The sequence below is a fragment of the Setaria italica genome, chromosome V, assembly GCF_000263155.2.
Source record: "Setaria italica strain Yugu1 chromosome V, Setaria_italica_v2.0, whole genome shotgun sequence".
NCBI classification, from domain to species: Eukaryota; Viridiplantae; Streptophyta; class Magnoliopsida; order Poales; family Poaceae; genus Setaria; species Setaria italica.
The window spans coordinates 11191201-11205412 of record NC_028454.1 but is presented as its reverse complement, the minus strand read 5'-3'; the positions used below and the strand labels follow the sequence as shown (position 1 = coordinate 11205412).

The window sequence follows — 14212 nt, the reverse complement described above, 5'->3', positions numbered from 1 at the left end:
TATTAAAAATATTGAAACGATGTATCTAAATGTTGAACCATTGTATTTGAAATGTTGAAATAAAAAAGTAAAATAACATACTGGATCTTAATGTTTGAAATTCATTTGGTATCCCATCCCACCTCCCTCCTTTGGTGTTGTGACACCTATCCCATGCATGAATGAGCCCATGCCCCCTTCGTTCCACCGCGCGGCCGATCGGCCTGCAGTCCGGATAACCCGGATACGAGTTTAAGCTCAGCGGAAGAGCTGCCGTGGGCCGGGAGTTGCGAAAAAATTATTGTGGGCTGTGAGTTGCGGAAGGAAAAGAATGAACTGTATCATAATGAGTGGTAGGTGGGTGTTTTTATGAAAATATCGATCTCACAGCCGGCCACAACATGTCCTCCACTGCTGTGAGAATTGAACTAGCTGAAAATCGCTTTTGGCTGTGACTTTGGATGGAATGGTTGGCTTCTGGCTTTTTGAGAATTTACAGCAAGTTGAAAAGTCCAACCAAAGGGAGCCAGTCTATTTGTTTGAGCTGCAGTTTTTGAGCTTTTCTGAAAAGCTGCTGCTGGCTTTTCAGTTCTGAAAAACCAGCACTAGCTTTTTGGAGATGTATTTAGCTTTCTAAGCTCAAAAAAGCTAAAAAAAAGCTCATGAGATTTTCAGCTTTCCATATAAACTCAGCTTTTCTAGACTTCCAGCTTCTCGGAAATTGCATGAGAAATTCGCTATTTATTTGAGCTTCTGGCTTTTCATACTGACAAGCTGCCAGGAAGCTCAAACAATTAGAGCCTTAGGGGGTGTTTGGATCCTTGAGCTAAAGTCTAGTCCATGTCACATCGAGCCTTCGGAGGCTAATTAGGAGAACTAAACATGAGTTAATTATAAAACTAATTACACAGATGGAGGCTAATTCACGATACAAATTTATTAAGCCTAATTAATTCATGATTAGCACATATTTACTGTAACATCACATTGTCAAATCACGAACTAATTAGGCTTAATAGATTCGTCTCGCAAATTAGCCTCCATCTGTGCAATTGATTTTATAAATAATCTATAAACATTTGATGTGATAGGAATTTTAGTCCGGTGTAAAGAACCAACGGATCTCGAACTGTGGACGATATAAAATCTTGTTGACGATGTATATAAATCTCCACGAAATAGAGGATGTCTTCACTGTTCACCAATCGACCCAACTCACATGACTAAAGCATTTTAACCAAGCAAACATTTTCCAGGGGCAAGACGAAAATCGTTGGCACTTTTGTGTTCACAAGAAATTACAATAAAAAAAGGTATCGTGACAGAGAAAAAAGTTTGACAGATTTCCTGCCGACCGTTTCGTCAGAGAAAAAAAATCGTCAGCGACACAAGTAAAGTCGAGCGAGATCGCCACGTAGTTTGACCATCACTGCCGTCCTCCTCAAGGCGGGGGAGCCGGCGCGATGACTCGTCGCATCCCGGCGGTTCCGGACTTGCAGCCTTGCAGGTTACGTTGCGTGCTCGTATTGTGGAGGGGAGGAAGCGGACGACGGGCAACCACCTCCCCGCGCCCACGGCCCACCACCCCTCTCGCCGCCCGTGCTCCTCCGCGTCGCTGGCCGTTTCCCTCACGGCGGACTCGCCTCCCATCGTCTTCCCGCGTCACATCCGGCGGATCCCAACCAAGGTTGCGTGCTCGCCTTTGGGACACCGCGCCCACGGTCCATCATCCCCGCACGCCGGAACAACCCGCCCATCCCTCTCGCCGAACAGTCATCTGCTCATCTTCCCTTCCACGAAAAGCCCCAACTCCAAGCGACTCGATCCGTCGATCATCCCAGCGGCGGCGATGGCGTCCGCCTCCCTCCCGGCGCCGGCCCCCGGCCGCGCGGCGCTGCTCAAGGCCTTCGATGAGTCCCGCACGGGGGTGCGCGGCCTCGTGGAGTCGGGCGTCTCCTCCGTCCCGGAGATCTTCCGCCACCCGGACCCTTACGCTTCCATCCCGCTCGCCCCGCCCGGCGCCTCCATCCCCGTCGTCGACCTCTCCCTCCCCTTCCCCGACGCCGCCGCCGCCGCCGCCGAGGCCGCCCGCACCTGGGGCTTCTTCCACCTAGTCAACCACCACCGCGCCCTCCCGCAGCCCTCCACCGGCGACGACTACCCCGCGCGCGCCCTCGCCGCGGTGCGCGCCTTCAACGAGCTTCCCGCCGCCGAGCGCGCGCCCCACTACGGCCGCGCTGTGGACGGCGGGGTCAACTACTCCACCAACGTCGACCTGTACAACTCCCCGGCGGCCAGCTGGCGCGACACCATCCAGGTCATGCTGGGTCCCAACCGCCGCCCCGACCTCGCGTCCCGGATCCCCGCCGTCTGCCGCGCCGAGCTGCTCGAGTGGGAGGTGCGCGCCACCGCCGCCGCGCGCGCCGTCATGGGGCTCCTCTCCGAGGGGCTCGGGCTCGGGGCCGCCGCGCTGGAGGAGGCGTCCTGCCTCGAGGGGAAGGTCATGGCGTGCCACTACTACCCGCACTGCCCCGAGCCGGAGCGCACCATGGGCATCGTCCCGCACACGGACCCCGGCGTGCTCACCGTGCTCGCGCAGGATGAGATCGGCGGCCTGCAGGTGAAGCACCAGGACCAGGACGGCAACGCATGCTGGGTGGACGTCAAGCCCGTGCCCGGAGCGCTCGTCATCAACGTCGGCGACCTCTTGCAGGTACAATCAGATTGTTTCCTACTGCGAAACCTGGTATAATCAGATTGTCTCGTAGTGCGAGAGTAGCCAGTGCGGTTGTCTTGTCAAAATCCAGCTCGAAAAATTTCTAGGAATGTTTGGAACACCTAATGTTAGGAACCAGCCATTCGTAGATCTCATTCGTATAAGATTTTGAAAGTTATGTTTATAAGAATTTTCTATCAGAACTCATTCGTAGATCTCATTAATAAATTTATAAGATTTTGAAAGTAATTTTTTAAAAACAAATCTATGGTTTTTATGTTCTAAACTAACTTTTCTCGTTCAAGAAAAGAAGTAAATGTTTTGTGGATTGACGGTGTTGAAAAGTATTTTTCAAGAAGCATCATGTGTGTAGATATGACTCTAGCGAGCTTTGTTTAGCAGCTTTTGAATGCCATGACATGATCTCATCTAACTTTTTCCCCCTTCCCTGGACTCCTTTCATCAGATAATGTCTAATGACAAGTACCCGAGCGTCGAGCACCGGGTGACCATGAACACGCACAAGGAACCCAGGGTTTCAATCGCCGTCTTCTTCAGTCCTGGGAAGAGAGGGGACTCGAATTTGTACGGACCATTGCCAGGGCTGGTTTCTTCGGAGAACCCACCCAAGTACAAGAATTTCACCATGGAGAAGTTCTACGGGACCTTCTTCTCACGGGACCTTGCGAGCAAAGCTCTAATTGATCACTTCAAGATGTAATGTAGCCGAAAAATTCAGACCTGTGTAGTGTAGATGGGTACGTGGTTGCTGGTAAGGAAATTGTTCTGCTTCATAGTAGCAGTCATAAACTCATAATAGATTTATAGATTTGTCCTCCGTTTCGTTCTCTCTCTTGTGTGTCGTGTGCTTGCCATGCTACCAACGGCCAGCGACGGCGACGGCGCGAAGCAGGGGCAAGCACGAAGCAGAGTAGCCTCGCCACCGGGCTCTTCTAGCTTCAGCGCCAGCAGCGGCATGGCCTCGGCCACGCGCGACGCGAACGTAGACCGCTCACACGGGAGCAAACTGAGCACTTCCGCCGCCTGGTCACCCTTGCTAAGGGAGCAGTGCGGAGGAGCGGAGAGCTGCTGCCGGCTGCTCTTGCTGCCCGCTAGATTCCAGAGCGGGGACGACGTGTAGACTTAATTGGCTTACCATTTCGTCGGGGATGAAAAGACGGCGGCGGCCATGGGCGAACTCCCGCCGAAGCCGGTGACGGAGAAGAGGGAGAGAGCGCCAAATGAACCCACATAAATGAAAAATATTGGATTAGGGGTGTTAGTGAAAATTTTGTTGCATAAAATCCCTGATTTGGATTGTGACTATTAATCACGATCAAATAAGGGGGTAATTCGTAAACATCTAGGCCACCAAAATTACCCCCAGTGAGTGGCACCGCCGCCGCCGACCTCCGCTACCCTGCTAGGCCGCATCCCATGAGATCCTCGGTCAGGTTCACGCACCCATATTCTATCTGCAGCTCCCGTGCGCCGCTCGCGGTCCAATCGGCCCTCAGAGAACTCCCACGGGCCCGGAAGCACCAGCGCGCTGCCGAATTCGTGGTTCAGGCGGCACCCGCCCACCAGCGCAAGGATGGCGGAGTGGTATGGCATCTTACTCTCACTAGCTTCTACCAACCTTCGTTTCCAAATACTTGTCACTTTTCACCATGACCACTTTATTTGTTTCAAAATATTTGGCACTTCATGTTTCCCAGTAAACACTTTCCCATTTTGCCCTTATACAAATATCGTAGGAATGTTCTAAAAACACTTAAAAGGTTTGTAAGGTTATTTTGGTCATTTCATTCTTAAAAGTTGAATTGCCTTAGGGGCTGTTTGGATACGAGGTGCTAAACTTTAACAGTGTCACATCGGATGTTCGGATGCTAATTAGGAGGATTAAACATGAGCTAATTATAAAACTAATTGCAGAACCCTGTGCTAATTCGCGAGACGAATCTATTAAGCCTAATTAATCCATCATTAGCAAATGGTTACTGTAGCACCACATTGTCAAATCATGGACTAATTAGGCTTAATAGATTCGTCTCGCGAATTATACTCCATCTGTGCAATTAGTTTTGTAATTAGCTTATGTTTAGTACTCCTAATTAACATCCAAACATCCGATGTGACAGGTATTAAACTTTAACAGGTGTTTCCCAAACACCCCCTTAGTAATTGTGTTTGGTCAAAATTGTAAGTATTCACAAACGAGGTTAGTACATTAAAGGGCAGGCCGGCATGGCGGCTGCCAATCTCTGTTCTTCTTCTTCACAGGCTGCGAAAGCTCGGGCTGCTGCTCGCTCCGCTTCGCTCCTCGTCTCCGGCGTCACCCTCTTCTCACTGATCACTAAGCACGAGGCATGGGTAGAGTTACAAACTGACAACCGCTATCTGAATTCTGTTTGTTGCCCTTGAGGCTTGAACTATCTGAATTCTGAAACCTCTCTTGATTTTGTGCGAGCATTTTTTTTTTGAATGGCGATTTGGTGCGAGCATGAGATGAAATTGAGTAAAACTCTGATTCGATTTGACGCTCTTGGGCCGAGTCGGCTTGGTGATCCAGCGTGGTTTTATGTACGGTGTGCTTTTATTTGACTCCATTACCCACTTTCAAACAATGCAAAAATTGCCTAGGTCATTCATGTGATGCACAGTAGATGGAGATATTTGCTTCTAGGTAGATACAAACATGAATTAGGCTGGTGCTCACTTTGCAGCTGTGGTTTTGTTGATCTCTGTTTTTTTTTTCTCCTTTTGCATCGTTCTTCTAGTTCTGACTAGTCTGATGACTCTGATCTCAGTTAGATGTCAGTGCTTAGATGTTTTTGATTTTGTAGTGATGGGAGAAATATGTTGTTGTGTCAGGTTAATTTCAGTCTAGGAGCAAACCTTTCTTAATTTTTGCCTTGTTGTTGGGGTACTCTGTTTTTAATTTTCTAGTGATTGGACAAATTTGGATTTATGCCAGTCCAGTTTCAGTCCATGAGCTAACATTTCCAAATTGCTGTGCTTGTAATTGCCGTTCATTTCCAGTCGTAATTGAGAAAAAAGACACAAGAAATAAAACCTTTTCGTTATGAATCTAAAGGTGTCCATTTATTTCATGAGTCAAGATTAATAATTGGCAATTGTCGTTACCTCTATTTTTTTTAACAAACCTGGTCAGTGGAATGAGATCATATGCCAAAAAAACTGTTCTTGTGGTGTTAAGCCTTTTGTGCTGAGAATACCTTGGACTAGCAAGCTTCTTCTAGTTTTCCTTCAGTCCTCAAATAGGAAAATAAAAAAATTCCTAATCGATTAATTACAAACCAAAACAGCTTGAAATAAAGTTCCAAGTTCATACACACGATACGCACAGCTTTGAAAAGTTCAAATGTTCACACAATTTTTAGCAACAAACTACCATGATTATGTCCAACACTTAGGAGTTCAGAGACATACTCCGTATAACACTAGTACTATGCATACCAGAACGTCCAATACTTTGGAATTCCAAGCCACTGGAGCCTACTATACCATATGAGCTCCACTTTGGGATAAACGGCCACGGAACTTTTCACTATTGGCTATTTATTTCAGTGAAGGGATGAACCATAAGAGCTGGTCTCGCTGGGGGCGACGGTAGTAGTCATTGCGGTCCAGGCCAATTGCAAGGGTTTCGACAAGCTCCTTTGTACCATGCTCAAGGTTGAACGCGCACAGGTTGTTGTGGATGTCGATGAAGTAGATGCAGTTTGCTTTCAGGTTGGGGTGGTCCTTGGCCAGGAAACAGAACGAGTTGTAGTGGCTCACAAACAGTGCAAAATCCCCAATGTTATCGGTTTCAACCCAGGAAAAGGACCCCTTGTCCAATATCCAAACAGCAAACTTATTCTGACTCTGGCGCTTAACCCTTATCAGATCACCAGCTGGGGTCTCCACGAGACAGCGAAACCTCCACTGATGTGTCATCTCCTCATCTGGCCATGCACGGGGCGGCTCAGCCCACACCTCAACCGTACCATACATATCACACGTGTACAACCGACCTCTATGCTTGATGATGTCATCCAAAATGTGTGTTGATTCGACCGACGACCAGTTATTAGATCCCTTTCGTGTTATTTTATAACCTTTCTGGTCACCGTAGAGGACAGCAACGATAAAGTTCCTCTCGTTCATTTCAAGCAACTTGGCCTTAGAGAAGATCCTGCGTCCTATTGGAGGGAGTTGGATCTGCCTGCCACTGATGGGGTTAACCAGCTGCATGGTTCCATAAGTTTGACTGAAGTAGATAAGCCATCCATTCAAAGAACCAACTGGTGCCCAAACAGATTCAAAAAACGACGCAGTGCTAGGGAGACGGATGTTTTGATTCTTTCTCTCGGGAATGCAGAAAAACTGAGCACCAAGCGGGGTAGGATTTGGGGGCAGCATCAGCCATGGGTCCACCCTAGGACAGTATGACACATCCTTGCAGACATGGTTCCAAGATGTGCACACGGCACGAAATCTGATGTAATCAGGGACAGCAAGCTTCTTTACTATTAGACCAACAATATCAGTTTGAAGAGTGGCCCAATCTGCCATGCCACTAGACGTAATTTCTAGGCGCCTGAAATATTAACCTTAAATCAGTAGGCACAATGAGTCCATGATGCAGTACAATATACTCCCTCCGTTTCAAATTGTAGGTCGTTTTGGCTTTTCTAGGTTCATAGATATTATTATGCATCTAGACATATACTATATCTAGGCGCATAGCAAAAACTATGCACCTAAAAAAGCCAAAACGACCTATAATTTTGGAGGGGGGGGGGGGGAGTAATAAAGATACTAGTGGCAAGTTTGTGAACAGGGTAAAAAATAATGGAAATGTTATCACTATTCAGTATCCAATCCACTCAAACTGAGTTGAATTCACATTGTATTTCTTATAGAGATAGGTACAACTAAAGAGCAGCAGATATATAGGTATCATGGAAACCATTTGACAGCTGCTCTCATTTATATCTGGGCTGTTATTGCAGAAATAGAAAAGTACACGACTTAAAAAAAATCTGCAAACTGTTAATCTTAAAGTCAAATTGGCAAACAAAAATTGACAATCAATCATGAAGCTTAATATATCTATATATGAATCTTCAGATAATATAACCTTGTGGACAGGCATGAGCATGCCAGTTTAATGCATGCTTTTGAAACCAAAACTTGTTTTTTTACTCCTTTCTATTAGAACAAAGCAATAAGAAGCATGCGCTAAGTACATTTTAATATCTTGTTTCAATCAAACAAGAGCGGGCTCAAGACTGAAACAAATCATGAATGACAGAGAATTACGTCCAATGACAGAAAAAAATGTAACTTAAAAAGTCTGTGTACTCATTAATGGTGGGCCCTTAAGTATGTGAAACAGTACCTTGGCACCTTTGCAGACATGCCACTATTAACCAGTTAGCTGTTGTAGAAGCCCAAACTTGATAACAGGGGTGCCAAAATATCTTAGAACTTCAGCAGAATGAGGAGGAGAGAGCATCTCCTGTTGCTTTAAGACAAGTGACAGCATCAATTATCATAATTGACTGAAGAGCAGTAAAAAATAATCAGCGCTTCAGCACTCAAATAGCTTGAAGTAAGGAGGACCATCAGTCCAAGTTGCTAGCTCAACAAAAATCCATTATGTCCTCTGTTACTGGTAAAAAAGTATTCATTCATAAAGAATTCATTTCTTTGTATCACCAGCATTCAACTTCACTGGCATAACATACAGTCAGTTTTTTTTTTCAAAACACATATTATATCTGCACCCAGTATTTCCTACATATATGCAAGTAAATAAAACCTTGCAACATTAGCAGTCTGAATTATGAAACCATGTAGTCTTTTTATGGTTTACATTCTAAACCATACAAGATGAGGATTATAGAAGGTAAACAAACTCAATTGCCAAAAGGATGAGGTGATAGGTACCATCACATTAAAAAATAAGGATCAAGTTGTTGAAGATGATAATTTCCTGTAGACAGTGTTGTAAAACAGTGGGCTAGGTGGGCAGTAGGTTGTTGCCTGGCAGCTAATCGCCGATTAGGTGGGCTCCGTGGTTACCTAGGCAGTTAGTTATAGAGAGCCTATGCGACTGATTAACGATGGTGATAAGCTGCTGCTCCAAGGATGTTTTTTTCTGTTAGATCATCACAGGACTACAGCAAGAGCCAACTTTTAATGAACATCCTGACACAAACTATGAACAAATCACTCCAATCCATTGGACCGGCCATAGGGGCAACCAACTAGAAACACCACCAAAGATCGCGACGCTCGTTAAGAGCTATCAATCTCTAATGATCGCAGGCTCATGCATCGAAACAGTTGAACGGCAGCATGATCACACCGACGCAAGATGAAGAACTTATCCCCCGCCCCAAACCCTACATAACCCCCCAATCTACCACCCTCAACACCACGTCCCCGCCGCCCAAAACCATGATCGGCGCCGCACGACTCCGGATCGACCACTGATCGCCAAGGAACACCAAACCCCCGATCGAATCAATAAACACCCAATAAATCTCGAAATCGACCGATCAAACGGTCTGCACACCGCATGGAACCAATAATCTTCGGTGAGGGGAGAGGGAGGACGGCAACGGATCTCACCTCACCGCCGCGATCAACAGCGATTGCGGGAGCCGCGGGGACGAGCAGAGGATGCGGTGGGGATCTCCGGGGAAGAGCAGGCGACGAGGTGGGGTGGGGGGTTTCCGGGCGATTTCTCGGGGGAACCCGCGGCACGGAGAGAGGCCGGGATTGGAGATCTGTTTCCAGCGATGGGGCCCGCCCAAGTGACTTTTGAGGGTGCTTGGACCCCGCTAAACTTTAGCACATGTGATGTTTAGATGTTAATTAGAAGTATTAAATATAGTTTAATTATACAAAACTAATTGTATAGATGGAGTCTAATTCGCAGGACGAATCTATTAAGCTTAATTACTCCATGATTTGACAATGTGGTGCTACAGTAACCATTTGCTAATGATGGATTAATTAGCCTTAATAGATTCATCTCGCGAATTAGACTCCATCTGTGCAATTAGTTTTGTAATTATCTCATATTTAATCCTCCTAATTAGCATTCGAACATCTGATGCGACCTGCTGGTAATGTGGCCGGTAGATTTGGTCCCACGTGCAATCCACGGTGGTTTCTTTTTTTTTTCCTTCCCAACTTTATGTAGTGGCATTTTGCGAAAGATGATGACATTTGTCATGTCAATGACATGTGGGCCATGAGGTCCACTTTGCATTCTAACGTGGAATTTCGTTTTCCAACTTTACGTCTCTTTTGGGTCCTACTTTGATAACACTAACTTCACGCTAAAATGTATTGCAGACTAGTCATCGCCGTACACACTGCAATTTATGGTGGCATAGACTCGAAAGGGATTTAGTTTTTTAAGAAAAAATGACGAACAAGGATTTATTATGTACTACTCCATCCGTATCGAAATATTTATCGTTGTTGACTTTTCCATACAATATTTGACCATTTGTCTTATTTAAAATTTGGTAAGATAAGTCATGCTTAAAATACCTTTGATAACAAAACAAGTCGCAGATAAAAACAAATGATACCTACATAATTTTTTAAATAAGATGAATGGTCAAATATTATGATAAAAATCAACAACGATAAATGTTCTGACACGGAGTTAGTACCGTGTCGACCACAGCTTTAATAGTCCAAGCAAGTCAATTGATTCGAAAACGTAACACTGTGATTGGTGCCTAATGACTATCACACGCTTGTTGGATGATGATGGTGTTACTTTAGCACTTCTGGATGGTATTCTAAAATTGAGATCTTACATTATTTTTTTAATAAAAAAGAATGACGGGATTGTTTTCGAAACATTTGACGGGACTTTTATACATAGGGCTCATGAGCTTACTAGCATACTGGAGGGGTTCGTGAGTTACCGGCCCATACAAAGGCCCAATAAAAAACTGTAGACCAATGAGGCCCAAGCAGATCCTCCTCGATTCACAGTTTCCCTCAATCTGGCGCGCGCACGGGCCAATAGTTGGCGCCACGCCGCCGCCACATGCTGCTTCTTCCCCAGCGAAAACACAAAATTTTCCCCGCAAACCGCCGACGCGCCGCGGCCGAAACACACCGCCGATTCGAAATTTCAAAACCAAAACAGGAGACGCCGTCGCCTCTCGCCTCCCATTTCAACTCCCCACCGAACCGAAATGTTCCTCAGATTCCTCCGCGCCCTCCCCCTCCAACAATTCGCGAAAATCTTTCGAGCTCGCGACATCTTTAAACCCGTCTTCCCTCCGCTCCGAATTCCCGCGCCCAAAAGGTTTCTCTCCTCATCCCAAATCCCCAACCTCGAGCCCATCCGTCCCGCCGCCCACTGTCCATGGACATCGCCGAGAACGGCGTTGGGAGCGGCAGCGTCCGTGACCTCCCGCCCTCGATGCGATTCAAGTACGTCGGCGCCCAGCTCGGGTCGGCTCCGCGCGTCCTGCTGCCGGCCAAGAAGCGCGTGTTCCCGCGGACGGCGGCGGCGGAGGCGGTCGTCTCCGTTTGCCTCCCGGTGAAGAAGAGGGCCATTGTGGCGCCGCGCCCGGAGGCGCAGGCGGCGGCGGGTGTCCCCGTCTGCCTCCCGGCGAAGAAGAGAGCCATTGTGGCGGCGCCGCCGGTGGACGCGGCCTGCCTCCCCGTCAAGAAGCGCGCCTATGCGCTGCCGACGGATGCGGTTTTGCCGGCGTGCCTTCCTGCCAAGAAGCGCGTGGGCGCGGCGCCGCCGCCGCCGCCGCCGGATGTGGTCGCTTCGACCTGCGTCCTGGCGAAGAAGCGTGTCCACGCGCCGGCGCCAAGGGACGCCGCCGCCGGTTCTGTCCCGGTGTGCCCACCGGCCAACAGCCGCGTGTGCACGACGGCGCCTGCGGGTACGGTTGCTTCGACCTGCGTCGTGGCCAAGAAGCGCATCCCCGCGCCAGGGCCTCGGCATGACGCCGCGCGTTCCGTCCCGGTGTGCCTACCGGCCAACAAGCGCGTGATGCCGCCGTTTGTGTCGCCTACGTCCGTCGAGGCAGATGGTGCTCGGTTCGGCATTGCTAAAGAAGCCAGGCCTCAAGGATCCAATAAACACAATGGCGGCGCCATCAATCCTAGAGTGGCGAATGGAGCTGAAGGTTGCGCGAGAGGCAAAGAGTTGAAGAAACCTGAGAAGCCCGTCAATCCTAAAGGAATCAAGGAGCAAGTATCCATGAAATTAGTCAAACCCAGATCTCCAAGTAAATCTAAAGATCTGGAGAAGAAAGCCTGCAAGATCGTCAATGGCAAGCAGTCTGAAGTTGTTGCTGCAGTGCGCGAGAAATCTGACAAGGCAGCTGATGTTGCAAGAGCAGCACTCAAAGAGGAGTCGAGGAATGGACGTGGTGAAGCGGCTGATGCTGAAGGTCGCGCGAGAGGCAAAGAGATCAAGAAGCCTGAGAAGGCCATCAATCCTAGAGGAACAAAGGAGCAAGTGTCCATGGAACCAAGCAAACCAAGATCTCCGGATAAATCCAAAGATCTGGAGAATAAAGCCTGCAAGATCGTCAATGGCAAGCAGTCTGACTTTGTTGCTGAAGTGCGCAAGAAATCTGACGAAGCGGCTGATGCCAAGGGAGCAGCCCTGAAAGAGGAGCTGAGGAATGGAGCTGATGAAGTGGCGCAAGAGCGAGAGCAAGAAGCCGTGGAGGAGGATGACGGCGTGCTCTGCGCCGTGTGCGGGAGCACCGACGGCGACCCGTCGGACCCCATCGTGTTCTGCGACGGGTGTGACCTCATGGTGCACGCCTCCTGCTACGGCAACCCGCTCGCGCAGGCCATCCCCGACGGCGACTGGTTCTGCTCGCTCTGCTCTGCCAAGAGCAAGCCGGCGGCGCGCCCGAGCTGCTGCCTGTGCCCGGCGAGGGGCGGCGCGATGAAGCGCACGACGGAGGGGCAGTGGGCGCACATCTCTTGCGCGCTGCTCGTTCCGGAGGTGTTCTTCCTGGACCCTGACGGCCGCGATGGCGTCGACTGCTCCCGCGTGCCGGCCCACCGGTTTGCCAAGGACTGCTACATCTGCGAGAGCAACAACGGGTGCGCGCTCGAGTGCTCCCAGCCCAAGTGCAGCCTTGGCTTTCATGTCTCTTGCGGCCTCGACGCCGGCCTGTGCATCGAATACCGGGAGGGGAAGGGCGGCGCCATCGTCGCCGGATTCTGCAGGGAGCACACCGAGCTATGGGAGAAGGTAAATCATGCATAACCTCTAGTACTTGTGGAAATCAATGCTACTCATGTTTTGTAGAAATTTGGCAATAGCAACGTAATGAAAAGTTTTCTGTCTGGATTTGTGTTTTTGTGTTACAGCAACAACTGACAGGCAAGTACAAGATTGTGGCAAGAGGGCAGGAATGATGTGAAGACACTGAAGAGGACGAAAATTTATGTCCCTAATTGCCTTTGTAAACGCTGGAGATTTGCTGGTTGTTAGTACTTGTTAGGATTTATGATCTCTCCTACTGTTTAGTATTCATTCTGCTTTGCTAAGTTGTAGGAAGTCTAGTGATTTATGTTAAGAAAAGTTGAATAAACTGTCTTTTGTATCTTAGAAATTTGAGGAGTGATAAATGTCAGGAGGTTAAATGCAGAACTGAGCTTCAGATCTAGATTTAGAATCACATGGTACTTCAAGAGCTGTGTAAATTAATTCAGCACGTCAATTGGGTTTCAACATTCAACCACTTAAAGAGCTGTGTGAAAAAGTAGAAAGTACATTGATTGTACATTCATGAAACCATGAGGTTATATTCGTACTAGGATCGTACCTGTGCGTTGCTACGGGCAACAAAACATTTATATTAAAATATACGGTGCGTTATACAAGACAATAATAATGTGAAAATAAGCACAAATATTAAATAATAATGTGTTGGTATAGTCAAAATAAATTATCTACATAAGCATCAATTTTCATATGGACGTATCATGCACAAATCATTGTATACAAAAATGGCTGTCTTCTCAAGCAAACAATGAACAGGGCAACTTCCATTGGTAGCCATTAGAACCTGCCAGTCGACGATGAAGTTCATTCACTGCAATACAGCTGCCAACTTCCAATTGAATGTGCAATGCTCAAACACCTAAGATATAAAATCTTAATTGGAATATCAATAACCACAATTATTTCAAAACAAAAATCACTAACCACATGTTTCCTACAGCGAAGACTTCTAATTGAATTGCAAGTTCAGATCGTCAGCCAATAGTATGACATCAATTTGCATCGTTTGTATACTGTGTCCATTTGATTTTCTAGAGCTAGATGATTTCTACAATACAAGAACGAAGCACCCTAGCAACGTTGTCTGAAGATACTGCATATATAAGGACACGTTAGCTGCTCACATACTTGCACAACAATATAGTTTCAGAATTAGTACAAAAGAATACATATGGAGAATTAGAAAGACCAGATAATTC

General features: G+C 47.5%; 3 protein-coding genes across 5 annotated transcripts; 2 read left to right on the top strand and 1 right to left on the bottom strand.

Moving 5' to 3' along the window:
• The first annotated feature begins 1500 nt into the window (after positions 1–1500).
• Positions 1501–3544, top strand: LOC101772168 (1-aminocyclopropane-1-carboxylate oxidase homolog 4). Its single transcript, XM_004968396.4, has 2 exons — positions 1501–2692; positions 3162–3544. Exons 1-2 carry the CDS (start codon positions 1829–1831, stop codon positions 3414–3416), a joined length of 1119 nt encoding a protein of 372 aa, XP_004968453.1. The 5' UTR covers positions 1501–1828; the 3' UTR covers positions 3417–3544.
• A 2441-nt stretch (positions 3545–5985) lies between these two features.
• Positions 5986–9503, bottom strand: LOC101771239 (F-box protein At2g05970). 3 transcript variants are annotated; one of them, XM_004968394.4, is made up of 3 exons: positions 9344–9503; positions 8106–8231; positions 5986–7301 (listed from the first exon to the last, which is right to left on the bottom strand). In XM_004968394.4, exons 2-3 carry the CDS (start codon positions 8123–8125, stop codon positions 6278–6280), a joined length of 1044 nt encoding a protein of 347 aa, XP_004968451.1. In that variant the 5' UTR covers positions 8126–8231; positions 9344–9503; the 3' UTR covers positions 5986–6277. The 3 variants fall into 3 exon arrangements, with proteins under 3 accessions (XP_004968451.1, XP_004968452.1, XP_022682846.1); XM_004968395.4 differs by having other exon boundaries at positions 8106–8225; positions 9344–9500; XM_022827111.1 differs by lacking the exon at positions 9344–9503 and having other exon boundaries at positions 8106–8249.
• A 1446-nt stretch (positions 9504–10949) lies between these two features.
• Positions 10950–13443, top strand: LOC101770853 (lysine-specific demethylase 4B). Its single transcript, XM_012845865.2, has 2 exons — positions 10950–12977; positions 13097–13443. The coding sequence occupies exons 1-2, from the start codon at positions 11112–11114 to the stop codon at positions 13142–13144; spliced, it is 1914 nt and encodes a 637-aa protein (XP_012701319.1). The 5' UTR covers positions 10950–11111; the 3' UTR covers positions 13145–13443.
• Positions 13444–14212: the final 769 nt, after the last annotated feature.

What these genes read in the sequence shown, in the direction of transcription:
- LOC101771239 (XM_004968394.4), bottom strand. Translation starts at nt 8,125, where the DNA reads ATGTCTGCAAAGGTGCCAAG. An exon ending in ATGTCTGCAAAGGTGCCAAG is followed by an intron (nt 7,302 to 8,105) that starts GTACTGTTTCAC and finishes TTAATATTTCAG; the next exon opens with GCGCCTAGAAATTACGTCTA.
- LOC101770853 (XM_012845865.2), top strand. Translation starts at nt 11,112, where the DNA reads ATGGACATCGCCGAGAACGGCGTTGGGAGCGGCAGCGTCCGTGACCTC. An exon ending in ACACCGAGCTATGGGAGAAG is followed by an intron (nt 12,978 to 13,096) that starts GTAAATCATGCA and finishes TTTGTGTTACAG; the next exon opens with CAACAACTGACAGGCAAGTA.
- LOC101772168 (XM_004968396.4), top strand. Translation starts at nt 1,829, where the DNA reads ATGGCGTCCGCCTCCCTCCCGGCGCCGGCCCCCGGCCGCGCGGCGCTG. An exon ending in ACGTCGGCGACCTCTTGCAG is followed by an intron (nt 2,693 to 3,161) that starts GTACAATCAGAT and finishes TCCTTTCATCAG; the next exon opens with ATAATGTCTAATGACAAGTA.